Source organism: Coturnix japonica, chromosome 5 (assembly GCF_001577835.2).
Source record: "Coturnix japonica isolate 7356 chromosome 5, Coturnix japonica 2.1, whole genome shotgun sequence".
NCBI lineage: Eukaryota > Metazoa > Chordata > Aves > Galliformes > Phasianidae > Coturnix > Coturnix japonica.
In genome coordinates, this window is record NC_029520.1 from 8,295,582 (window position 1) to 8,309,843 (window position 14,262).

General features: G+C 40.0%; 1 protein-coding gene across 2 annotated transcripts in view; it reads right to left on the bottom strand.

The window, feature by feature from the left end:
- The window catches only part of LRP5 (LDL receptor related protein 5), a 119,389-nt gene that overhangs the window by 52,873 nt on the left and 52,254 nt on the right, over positions 1-14,262 (bottom strand). For both annotated transcript variants that reach the window (XM_015863807.2, XM_015863806.2), the window contains exons 6-7: positions 4,074-4,470; positions 3,448-3,619 (exon numbers count right to left, since the gene is read on the bottom strand). In XM_015863807.2, the coding sequence (XP_015719293.1) occupies positions 3,448-3,619; positions 4,074-4,470 (569 nt within the window). The remainder of the gene's footprint in view (positions 1-3,447; positions 3,620-4,073; positions 4,471-14,262) is intronic.

Here is a 14,262-nt window from a genome sequence, read left to right on the forward strand (position 1 = left end):
AATCTCTGGCCTCCAGAAGATTTCCAGTTAGCTAGTTTTTGGTTTTGACAAACAGTAGACAATATACTCACACAGACAGAACAACCCACCAAGACACACTAGCTGTGCTGGCGTGCCATTTAAATGCTCTTGGCAAGGAACACACACATGAGAAGAATGAGTTTGTGTTGAACTGAAGAAAAGCTTCAATAGAAAGTACAGATGGGAATGTCCCACCTCATATACCATACAGCAAGACATGTACTTTGGCTAGCAGGGTAGTGCTAAGTATGGCTTACTGGGAAAACCTATGGTACTGAAGGAAGCTCTCAAGCATCAAAGTGCTTCAGGAAAAAACTAGGGTTGCAAATATGTCAAGATAAACAAGAAATGTGAAATAAAATCCGTTAGATAAACCACAGATATTCCGAAATATTTCACCAGCGCGATTTTTTGATCTTTTAAGGAGGATTAATAAAAATAAACCTTATTGGAGACCAACGTGGAGACAGCCAATACCTGAGCTGTGTCAATAGCCACTTAAGTCATGCAGCTCTTTCCCAAGTGAGCAGAATATAAATGCCTGGCACATATTCCAGAAGGGAAACTGGAAATTTATTTTCTAATGGAAGTTCTGCTTTAGACATTTACCATTTCTCCTGATAGCATGCCAGTGCCATTTTAACTCACATAGCTGCACAGTACCAGTCCAGAACAGACCACAACATGCCCCTTCCCAGCACCGGTCAGAGCCCCAGGCAAGCATCCATGATATTTTTACCATTATGTCCTAAAGGGTCCTATTCATGTATTTGTAAATGTCTGAAGGAACCTGGCTAACAAGCAAAAGTAATTTCTTAACATGAAAACAAAAAGTGTAGGAAAGAACAATCCAGCGAGAGAGAATAGTGATTTAAAATGAGAATATTTACACCTGTTTTAATTTAAGAACACGTGAACTCATTGCTAGAAGCACGGAGATTAAAGTATTTAAACCTTTGTGCTAACAATTAAAACTGGGTTGCACAATATACAAAACAAAACCTAGAGATGTCACAATATTCTGTTCCTAAGACCAAGTGAACTACCCTCCCCTCTATTTTTGCAAGCTGCAGAGAACCACAAAAAGTATAATAAGCACAAGAAAAACGGAGGGAATAAAAAGCCCTTACTTTGGCTTCTCTGATTTTCCTAAACTTTGATGCCAAACCAAACAGTACCATTGGCTTCACTGTCTTACAATGAAGTAAGACAGACCGAACAGGCAGCTTAAACCAGTGAAATGAATTGCACAATTTCAGTTCCAGCTACAAAAGGTGGAATCTGGAATGTTCTCTTTCCTACAGTCTGAAAGGTAAGGAGGGAGAGGACTGCTCCACAAGTCATCAAGCCCAGCACACCAAGTCACTGCCAAACATTCAAGTTCCATGTCTGAAGCTAGCAGACAGTCCTAATTCCCTTCTTCCAGATGGCAAAAACTTCAGAGAGCACAGCCATTACCAATGGCCTCAACATTTATTTATTCTGTACATGCTATTACCCCAAATAAGGTAAAAACTCAACTGATTTCACAGGAGTAGGATGAATTTCTACCTTGCTTTTCTTCAGTATCTCTACAGAAAGAGACTTTTAACAGCATAGTCAGAACACAATCTCAACAAACTAGCTCATGCCATAGGAAGAAAACTTCATTATTATTTTAGAAAGAAGGGGGGGAGGTGAAAAAAGCTCTCTTTCTTTCTCACATTTTGGTTTGGCAATTCTATTTATGAATTTATTTCAATTAGCTGGGTTATTCCCCTTAATTTACTTTGAAGCCATTTCAAATTCCCTGGAGAATTCCCTTTTGAAATTAAAATACTCTGAGCTAATTATTTAGCACCTTTAACATTCCAACTGTTTTTCCAGCATCTTTGTGAAAGATAAACAACAACACACCACAGATAGCTCAAGGAACCTTTTGCTACCGGATGCCCAGAGCACTAAAACAACATATTAAGAAGGAACATTTGTCAGTATGACAGCTCTAATAACAGAGTACGAATTCTTGAATTTGCCTGACCTCAGGTCATATCTCATGCTGCCATCCAAACCCTCAGATTAATCACGAGCTACTACAGAGCTAATTTAAATTGAGGTTCAAAATCCAATTTCTCCTTCTTTCTCAGAAATTGGAGCAAAAGAGACGAGTAACCAGGTGAACACACCGGCATCTTAAGTAACTGTTCACAACTGATCAGGCCTTGTCACAACATCCAGCTGTATCCACACTCTTTTATTTTCTCTTGGAAAAAAACTCCTCTCTTTCCAACAGTCTCTCCAGCATCCTTATTTCCCAGCTAACATCATGACCATTCTGCTGGCCATAGAAAAGTAGTGGAAAGCTGACAACCACTTTGTGAGCTATCTGAGCACGTACCCACGAAGGTCAGTGTAGCAGCTCCTGAGATGCCTTCTTCTCTTTTTCTCACACCTCACCTTTATTCTTCTCAGCTGCCTCAAACTAAACAGACCAACTCACGTAAGTAAGCTTGCTCCTAGTAATTGTCTTCAGCAATTTTATGAATGCATCCACATGGCATTTACAAAGAGGCTGCAGATCAATATTCCTTGACAACAAAACAGACCCAGCCCCTTCTGCACCACAATATTAACAAGCTCTACAAATTTGCTGGATCATCTTCCAGACAAAAAACTTAATGCAGTGAAACACCAGAATCTCACAGACATTAAGAAGTCCAAATTGCCTTGCCCCAAAACTAGATTCCACATTTTATAGTTATTTAACTTGTCACCTTCTGTTCTCAGTGAAACTTAAGACTCAGTTCCCTGTAGTCTAATATCTGTGGCAGCATACTTCACAACTGCTGTTTCAGATTAAGATTTAATCATGGGATACTAAAACAAAAACAATGAGAAATAAAGGCATCTCCTTAGAAGAACATCTTAGAACATCTCAGGTTTCCCAAGTGCAAAAACAACTTTTCTTCCACGTATCTCTGGACAACACATAGTCATCAAGGTCCTGGTATGGCTCTCTAGGGCCTCCACATCCACCTTCTCCTGTACAAATCTTGCATTAAGTCTTTACATGCAGCAATTTCAGATGCTAGTTCCAAGCACCACAGAGAAGGAAAAAGTTAAGGAGGTTATACCTGAATATCCCATCTGTTGCAAAGGCCCCAGATCAAACCTGAGTTTTCAAGCAATCAAATTATATTTCCAGCAATACAGGAGTTTCTAATTGTGTATTTCTTGACATAACATAGCACCTATTGCACACGTCTTCTGAAGCAATTAAACACTCGATTGTGCTTCCCAACTTCTCTGATATGCCTCTTTTCATTAATTTTAGCACTATATTTAACAAGCAAAAGACTCCTCAAAAAATGGATGATTCCGAGACGCAAAGCTGCACATAATAACAGTACTTGTTTCCTTAAGAATGCCCATGGGATCAACTCTTACCTCAATTTTATCTGTTTTTGCATCTCCCCAGTAAAGTTTGTCCTCTTCAAGATCCAGTGCCAAGCCATTAGGCCAACCCAGGGATGTATTCACCAGAACTCTCCTCTCTGACCCATCCAAATAAGCACATTCTATTTTTGGACTTTCACCCCAGTCTGTCCAATACATGTAGCTGTAAAGAAAAGGGAAGAAACAGTCAATACACATAACCTGCAATAGAGAAAGTGTTAAGATCTGTTCTATTTTTGAAAGAACTTGCTAACTTTCTGCTTTCCAGACTGTAGCAACGATCAAGTTTAACTGTTAACTACACCAAAGTACTGAAAGCGTGCAGTGCCCTGATTCTTTAATAGCTATAATGCTGAAGATATAGAGAAAATAAAATTCGACCAAACACACAACACATTTTCATTTAAGAACACTGTGTTTAGCAGTCACCGTCTACATGCATAGCATATGTACTTGATGGATGAAGCAAGGGAAAGCTCATCATGTCTAGAACAAAATGAACATTTGACAAATAATATATACATCATGTTGTAATTTGCAGCTTTTCAGTTTCAAGAGGGCACAGACTGGGCCCAAAAACCTACTACTGCAGGGCTAACAATAAAAACAAAACTTACCCCATCACAGGATTGAGCACAATTGCACGAGGTTCATCTAGATTTTCTGATATAAGGATCTTTCTTGATGTCCCATTCAAACGGGTCACTTCAATGCGGTCTGTTCCAGTATCAGTCCAGTACAGGTTCCTTGCCACCCAGTCCACAGCAATACCATCTGGATGGTTGATTTCTGTGGTTACCAGAGTCTGTGCTCCGGAGCCATCAAGGTATGCCCGACGAATTGCCCGAACATCATCATCAGTCCAGTAGATGTAGCCTTCCACAGGATCATAGTCTATGGCAATTGCATGTCTGATATTGTCTATCTGCAGAATAATGTCAGTGAAATCTGGCATGTCCAAGGAAATCCTCCTCAAGTCAGTCCTCCTAGCAAGCAGCAACACTTCTTCAGCACCTGGTGAGAAAACCATTCATAGTATTGCTTTTTTTGTTGTTGTTGAAGCCTCAGCAACAGAGTTATTTCACTACTAATGTGAACACTTAACACAACAGAGCAGCCTTTGAATTGCTGCTGTCAATATAATAAGGAGATCCAGCTTTCACTGAACTACAGACTTGTCAGAACAGGGAGCTATCCTAAACACTTCTCAACTAGCTATTTGTGCTGGCACTCTTATTTCACAATGAAAACGCATCTTTTCCAACCTCCCAAACTAACATGGAACACTGCACTCTCAATCTAGAATAAGGACATCCATGCAAGTAGTTAGCTAGTCAATTGATTTGCTTTAGATGAGCTGCCCTCCATTAGCCAAAGAAAAAACTACATGCAGGTGAATTCCTAAGGAGCACACCAACAGCCAGATCAAATGTATTTTGACACATGCAAACATGCAGCTTGCAGACACAAAGCTCCAGTTTCCACACAGTACAGCCTACCACATTCTCCATGGAAAAACAAGAACTGCACAGCACTGACAACTCTGTTTGTAGGGGTAAAATAGTGTTGGTGGTAACCAACAATTAACAAAGATTCCAAACCAATACTCATAAAGCCACTCTTTGAAAGGCTGCTGGTATCAAATCCCACCTGTGTCTCCGCCATCCCTCCAGGTACTAAAGATTTGAATTTTTTTTAAAGTATCAGCCACATAATGAATGCTTCTCCAAACTACTTTTTCCACCATCAAGAAAACAGTAATGGAAGAAGTTACAAAAGATAACCCAGGCTAAGTACAGAATAATGCCATTCCTTTCATTAGCATGGACCAAAACAGTAATTCAGTGGGGTTATGTCCAAATAGTTCATTGCATTATACTGAATTCCCCAGCTCAGCTAAACTTCCCACCAGCTGCATCACCACATTACACACGTTGTTTGACAGACAAACACTACATCATAAATAACAGAACTAACAGAAGGCTTCAGTATTTCACAAACAAATCACGTTAAGGATTTGTTCCAGACAGCCCAATAAGAAAGCAAGTAACAGCTACAGCAAATATTTCTCATCTGGTCAAATGTGACACAAAACTAAGGCAATGGGATACTTTTCTCTCTCTTGTGCTCCGCCACCCCACTGCAAAGTTTTAATGCAGTAAAACAACCTGGAGCACACACATTTCAAAGACTAACAGAGCGTTCAGTAGTTTCTTTCTGGCAACTTCTATCAGAACAAAACCAGGACACAGTAAAACATAAGGTAGCTGAAGACATTTCCCCCACATGCTTCAGCACATTAAGGGCAATATATCTCTTTTTCCTTCTCTCCCTAAAGGTAGTTTCAGAACTGACAAGTGTTTACATTTTAGCAAGACTCCAGAACTGGAAAGCAGAACAAAGTCACTTCCATTTTGTCTAGTAGAGGAAACACCAGTGGAGGTGGTAAATTCCAGGTCCCACCAACTGCCAAGATGAAATGAAAACAGTCAACATGGGGCACGTCTTCTTGAGACCACCAGGAAGAATAGAAACTCAAACCCTCACAAGAACATTCATCTAGAACAAAATTTCACCTAGGCATATGTATGAACTTTGAGACTCAGAAGAACTGCGCATTGAAACCAAATTCATATTCCCATCAGAAGCAGGACGATATTGCTATCAGAGTTTCACCTTCAAATAATATCTTGGAAACTCCCAACAGTGCTCAGGTTGCAAGGATATGATAAAATGAAAACAAGGGTCTACAAGAGCAGTGTCTGAACAATATCCAAGCAATCTTCCCAAGTGAAGCTGTGCTGCCCTCCTCCTTGGCACTGGCTGCCTGTTCTCACTTCTGTATCATTCCTTCCCATGTACAAGCACAACACGCAGCAGGTTATGTGCTGCAAACCACACAAAAGACCTGATCTAAACAAAAACCAACTCAGCAGAAAGAAGGCTGAGTTTTTAGCCAGATCAGTTCACTACAGAGCTCCACAAATACTTGTGCTGGCACAGGGAAGGCCTCCAGCAGGAATGCTTCTTCCAGTCAGTGCTAGCTTACAAAGTTTGCTAACTACAGCATCAGCTGAACCAGCAAACTTTGAAGGAAAACACGGGCAGAAGGAAAGCAAAAACAAATCAGAGCAAAAGAATACATGGAGAATTAGGAGAAAGGAGACCCCACATGTGAAGCAAGAGAGCAGTCTGCCTTCAAATTTCTTTAAGATTTTCTAATGTCAAAGAATACAAAATAAAACTGATTTTCAGCAAGTGTTCCTCATGCTTGAAACTTCTGATTGCTTATCTGAACATACCAAAACCAGTAACTGGCAGCCCAAGTAAAGAACGGAACAACCCCGGGTGCCCAGACAGCTTCTAAGGCTTCTCTCCTCCTTTGCTCCCTGAGGAATCCACAGCAACAGTTTTTTATTTGTTGAGTTTCCCTTCTGTTAAGGGAACAACCTGTACCAGCAATCACTAGAAAGCACTGCTAGTAAAACTACTCTTCTTTCAAAAGCTTTGTGAATCTCCTGGAAAGAGAAGGAAAAATAATGGAATACCTAAGATGCTACTTGATATTTTCTGTCATGCTCAGAAGCGTTGACTGACACGCCACACAGTGGAAATTTATCAAGTGCTTTGGTAAACAAGCAAGGTAAGCAAAATATATATAGCTTATACCTCCCTCTTCCTCCATACGCCTTAAACAGTCTTTGAATGATTAACTGCCTGTAATGGCATACAGTGCAAATGAAAGGTGACGCAGCCAGCAACTCTACCTACTCCACCTACTCTACCAAATGCAAGACAGTTTCCTTTCTTAAGCAAGCAGAAGACCATAGCTGTTACAAGTACCTGAAAAAGCCACCTGGGAACAAAAGTAGTTCAGAGTCTGATAAGCTCTTCTCTATTTCAAGACTACCCCAGCAAGATAACCTTAGCAGGGCTAAGCTGATGTTTCTGGATAGGATACAGGTCCACAAGTGCTCTGCTACTTCTAACATTATGACAAGAATCTGCTTTCAGCTGAAGTGGAGGACCTTCAGAATATGAAAGGTTTGTACTCAAAGCAGATCAATGCATTTAAAAACGATAATTTTAGAAAGCCTGTTCAAATAGAAGGGCTTGTCCAGTACGTGTCAGTGTTGGGAGCAGCAGAAATGAAAAGGAAGCCAGGTCACCTGGATCCTAGGCACTACCTCAAATAGTACAGATGGTCCACCACTACTTGGCTTCTTTACAGGAAAAAAAAAAATTCCCATAACTATTGTTTGGCAACACAAACACATGGAAAATACCTGGCTTTCTAATGCATGTTAAGATCACTCCCTAACAGCCAAAGGAAAAAAGCCACTGGAAAGAGCATCTGCAGACCCTGATCTGCAACTGCGGAGCTCAGACAGCAAGCTACAGTAGCACAGCAGCAACAGTAACAACAAAATACCTCGTGAAACAAAGTATTGTATTTTGCCCCAATGTTTCTGAAATGTTTCACTGGTAGGAGTCAGAATAAAACCCCAAACCCAGCACAAGCAAAAACTCAGGCCCCAATACTCAGTACAGAAAGGGGACGCACTTGGTCATCAAAATGTTCCATAAAAGAAAGAGAAGGGATAAATACTTGCAGCTCAACTGTGTCAAGAAGCAAACAGCACCGCAGCTGCTCAGCCACCCACAGCACTTGGTTTCATATTCACCTCACCTTCCAATCTCCATTATATTAATGTCTGCAATCATAATCTTAATATCGAAGTATGTGCAGTGTGAAGCTGAATAGCACCAAATATATGCATACAACTGATAACACAGCAATTACCAGCATTACATGCATTTCTAAGACAACCAACATTACAGGTATCACTGCATGGGAACAGACAGATAAGAATCAAATGCATACGTTTTGCCTCTTCACATGAATGATTGCATCTTCACCTTGGTTCATGGGGAACAAGGTCAGGGTTGAATGTACCAGAGTAAGGAACCAGCAGATCAAAACTTAAGGCCCAGGTTACACCCACAGGCACTGGCTAAACAACAGGCTGTAAGGCATCGTTAATACCCTCCTTAAAACCACAAATAACAGCAAAACAGCAGTAATAACCAGACTCAGCTGTATCTCATCCAGCTGTCCTATGTACACATTCACTTACTTACAAAATAATATTAAGACTGGGAAAGCAGGAACAGAACAGCCATTGCCCTTTGGATCAGCAACTGCATGATGACTAGAACCTCCTAGCAAAGGGAAAAAACAATCCTGCTTCTAACACAGTCAGCCATTCAAACTTGCTGCAAGCAGGAGTAACTTTGGGAATATTCTCCACCATAGACATACACAGCTGAAAACAATCATGGAGAAGATAATCTGGCAATCCAGGGCTTCAGGATTAGGCTGTTTTCTCTGTTGACCCAACCGACCAGAAAAGAATAACAATAATTCCACTTGACAAGTGGGACAGGACAGCTCATGGGTAGTTGAACTGAACATTTTTTGGAAAATTCTTGTGATTTTTAACATGCCTCTAGCTGACATTTGTGGGAAAAAGAAATCATAAAGGGAATGAACTACTTGATTGATTTAAAGTTCTGGCTGCTTGGCAATTTGTGTTGGAGAGATGCAAGTGCTTAAAACGAACACAAATTATTACACAACAAAGCTCTTGACAAACACTATCTACATCCTCAGACATTACAAGACACGTGAGCAGAGAAAATGTTAACGCTGTAGGTCTTATTACATTCTCCCTCACAGCCCTTTTGAAAGCTGGTAAAAGTCCACCATGGAGGACAGTTTTTGATAGGCACAGGAATCACGGCCTTTATTACAACGCACTCCAAACACTGCAGTGATTTTTCTTACTGTATTTTCTTCTACTAACCCATTTGTAGTTTAAAAAAGAAATCAGGCACTGGGCTCAGAGCACAGCACTATGAGATGAGAACTTAGCAGCGCTGTTGGTTCTTTCCAAAAACCTGGACAAACACGCTCGTCTGGCTCATTAGTTTTATCTGCACCATGGAGGCATTTGATTATTAATGTTGGTATGAATGTTTTCAAGGCTATAGAAGTGTTACGCTGTGACTTGTCTGCCATAATGCCAGATACCCCAGAACCTGCCTAGTACATTATAGCAAGCTGTTTATCTAGTGCTTGAGTGCTATAGCATTTATTTAAGCGGATGTTCACAAACCTCTCACACTGTATTCTTGTAACCACAGAACCAAGAGATTCCCAGAGAATTACTATTATAGCACAGTCATGTAGAACATCACACCACGATCTACTCCCTTTTTTTCTTCCTCCTTGTGGGGTACATAGGGGAGAATGCAAACTACCCCAAGTACTACAACATCACAGTAGTTTGTGAGAAGTCCCTTATGCAAACCATAGGTCAAAACACCAGCAGAAATGAGGCCACTCCAGCGTTGTCATTCAGAAAGCATTCAAAAGGACTCAGTTCCAAGCTCTTATTTTTCCCACCGGTTTAAAATTTTTAACTCTTTATTTTACTTTAATACATTGTTGGGTGTTTGGTTTTTTTAATTCACTAAAAGCATTCTGCAACCTTCCATGGAATTTTTAGCATGTTTGAAAACCATAAAAAGCCATTAAATGTTCTGCTAAACCTGCAGAACCAGCACAAACAATATCTCAATTTAAAAAACAAACAAACAGAACAGAAAAATGTAAGGCTCTCACTTCCTGAAGACTCTATTCTCTCTTTACAACCAAGAAATCCCACAGAAGCAGGTTAGGAGACTTTGTTTGTACGTGTGACGCTTTCCTTCCATTCCCAGTAACCAATTACTTTTAATACCAATGCTAGGTACAGTGTTTGCTTTGATTTCCTTGTTCTGTGCGCTCGCTATTAAAAATTCATGCTTCAGCACTGAAAATGGCAGCTGCATTCTATTTGCAAAATTAACTGCAATCAGAGCTGACAGCAGTGAAGCAGGCCATCTCACCAGCCTGACAAGGGCCTTTTTTATTCTTCCCTTGGCCCACTTCACATTTGACAAGTGACAAGACGTCTGTAATACAGTAACAAATGCTCCAATTTATTCACCCAATCTAAACAAATGTAGACTGCAGTGGTTCCTTCTGCTAATCTATGCCAGAAAACACCATGCTATTCCTTTCCCATTTGTCTGCCTGCTAATCAGGCCAGAACAATGCTCCATTGTGGGACTCTTCCCCTAGTCCTGTGTACACGCATGTGCATACACACCCAGTCTATATAAAGGCAACTTTTGAGATCTCCATATCTGTGGGGCGAAAAGAAAATAAAAAAATTAAAAAAAAAAATAAAATCAGATAAACTGCAATAATGGTAAAGCTTTTGTAGAACAAAGCAGGCAGCTCTTTTTGAAAGCAGTCCATTAGAGAGTACTTTGACTGCAGGCAACTCTTTTACAAGCTGCTTGAAATAAGGGGGTGGGAGAAAACTTGATTATTCTGTATGGAGTGTATGAAAATAAGAAATGCTGCCGTGCTGTTTAACAATCTCAACAATATTTAAAACAATTACAACGTCTTGCATAATGTTCAGCATCAGCCAGACTTTACATCACAGGAAGAATGAAATTACAAGAGGCTTAAAGCTGGTATCAAACCCTACTCTTGCTATTCAACTTCTACAGAACATAAAAACATTTAAGGACATCGAACAAACTTCGGGAATACCCACAAAATAAAGACCGCTGCTTCAAACTGCAGTGATGACAGCTCCAAGCTGGGAGAAACAGGGAACATATTGTCCTATTTGACACTACACCAGGAGAAGTATGCAACACGTATCAGGTTTATCAGTTAAAAACTGAGAATTGCAAGCAGCGATTGTATGCAACCAACAAAACAGAAACAGGAAAGGTTCATTTGAAAGAATGTTTTAAGTGACCACAATTAGATAGAGCTTGAATTGAAAGGTAAGAAGGCACAAGGAAAACTAACACTTATGACAAAGAAAGGAAATACCAGAGCACTCACGTAACTCATAAATTACATCATATCTCCCTGCACATTGTAGTGAAAAGCTGTTGTCCAAAGTTTCTTCTATTATCTCAGTAGCTGACTCCTAGTAGTTACTTTGCCTAAATCAGGAAAGAGCTACAGTTTCAAGCAAGGTTATGACACATTCACCAAACAAATACCTCAAACAGAATATTAATTAAACTCCACAGGTGATAGGATCATCAGCACAGAACAGCTGACTAAAACATAAGCAATGCTTCTTCCAGGCTTTACACAGAAGACACATTAACACCCAGTTCTCATTTAGGGCCTAGGATCTGTACAACATCCAAAGAGCGTACATACCTTGTATTCCATTTGGTAGCACAAAGCTTTGTAAGGCTACTGCTATGAAAAGTGGCTAACTCTGAGGGAGATGTTTCCAGTTATAACTGCAGTGACAGCAACCCAAATCAAAACCCAGCACAACTGTGAGGCTCTTGCTGTACCAAGAAAAAGAATTTCTCCTCATACAGAGGCTCCATCCAAAGACCTCAAAACAGTTCAATAATTAAGTCTTTGCCCCTGCCCTGAGGTCTGGCTGCCTAAACGCTATGTGCTTTAAAAGGAGAGCACAGGAAGTTGAAAATGTCAAGTGGTAAATCTGAATGTTAACTAATACTCAGCTCTTACTTTTAATTAGCAAAAAACTAACACCTCTCTGCAGAGAATTCTTAATAACAGTATACATTGAAAGCCATAGGAAAAAGGATGGACCAAGCACCCAACAAGATACATCCTACTTTTTTTCCTAAAATACTAGACAGAAGCTACACACAACAGTTTTACTACAGTCCCATTTCTGTTGCATTCTAATGTCAAAAGTTTCAAAGTCTCCTAGAAACTTTACATACATCAGTTTCTCTGCGCTGTTTTCCTTCTTAACATCATGTCCCACAGGCTCCCCCCGAGGCTGATAGCTGCATAGCGCTCTAAAGCTTAAGTGTTAATTATTATGATCCAAGTATGATGGAGCCACAGAAAACGTGGCCATCATCACCTGCCAAAAGGTTACACATAATGGAAAAAGCTATCAGCAATTCTAAGTTCTGGTTTGCAGCTCTCAACTTTTCTGTTGCTACTTTGCTGCAGTAAAATGGTGCTTGCCCACAGTACCTCTGAAGAGGCAGTCAAGCTGCAGAAGCTTAACAAGTTAGCACTGAGACTTGGTAAGTTTCCATGGGCAGGTACTTAGTGCATGGAGAATGCGAGATAACAAAGTTTACACATAAACCATCTCAGCACAGACAAAGGGTGCGGTTCTACTGAAGTATAAAAACTGAGCCAATCAACATGAACAAAATGAGCAACTACCATCCCTGACCAGAATGCCTACCAGTTTTTTCAAAGCAGTCCTCAATCTGAAACACGCACCAATCTTTCATTCATTGCTCCTGTAAACTCGATGAAAACAGAGCTAGAAGACAAGGCAGACCTTCCACTCCCTCCAGGTTTGTTCTTTACAGCGGGTTTCCAATGACAGCTATCCAGTGAAATTTTAAACAAGGCCATTTCCATAAGAGGCTGTTTCATTTCTGCGCTACACAAAGTACTCCCCATTTAGGAGGATAAAAGATGCTATGAATAGAAAATAATGTAATCTTTTCATACAGATCAAATGAAATCATAACCATAACATACAGACAAAAGCAAGGGGAGAACAGATTCAAGACAAACAATACTCACAAATAAAGAAAAAAAAACAATTTGTTTTTATGAAACAGAGTAGAAATAGGATGGAAACTCTATCGCTTTACTTAACTTATACAACCCAGATTCAAAACCAGTGCAGAAATGAACAAACCTTCCACTATTCCAATTCCTATATGTGCAAAAGCAACAGAAAAAAAAACATCACAAAAAAAAAGTGTAAGAACCCTAGGACATGTTTTAGAGAATATATATATATCCTCTATATATATGCTATACCCAAAAGGATTAAGACTTCCTATTGCAGAACAGACTCTGGACTTCCTAATCCATTACTCATTGGTGGATAGTTTGTACAGTTCGTTCTGGTTAACTGTAAAGGCATCTCAGTGAAAAGTAGCTCCACACATACAATTACCAATTAAATAAACAATTCCAGCTCACCGTTTGAATGCTAAAACATCAGTGTGATATGTTTGGAGTGAGTAGCATACCATGGTCAAAATGGGTCTAGACACCCATTTTGGAATGGAATGGGAATTAAATGTTATTTCCTCATCTTCATAGCCCAGAATTTGTATAGATCTCCTCCTTGCAGGAACTCCACCTGCACAACCCTTCTGCAAGTGATCTGTTACCCAAACTTTCCCTCTCATCTGGTGCAAAACACCCGGAGATCCTTTCCTAAGATCATCTGCTGGAGGGTGGGAAATAATACAAATAAAGTTACAGAACTAAGATGGTAGCAGACATTTACAGAGATTCCAATTATACAAAACTAACTCAGAGAAGCCATTTTCAAGGAGGCTCCAGGTCAGTCTAACAGAAAGAATACATGGGGTAAGCTACTCCTTGACAGGCAAAGGAAATAGCACAGCAGCAAGATGGGGAACAAGAAAAAGTCCTCGCAATATTATGAACAAGATCTCCCTATGATAGTCAGGATACCAGGCATAGGGCAGAAGATATGTGAAGTCAAAGCATGGTGCAACCTAAGTATCTATTTATTTTCCCCCATGGTTGCATTTAAATCAGATAACATGAGAGGGAAAATGACAGGCATGTAGGCATTGTTTCAATAACTTTCCCCACAATATTTTTTGTTGGAATTAGAATCTTTCTATTGTTTGTCTTCCCCATGACAGAGAGATTAGCAC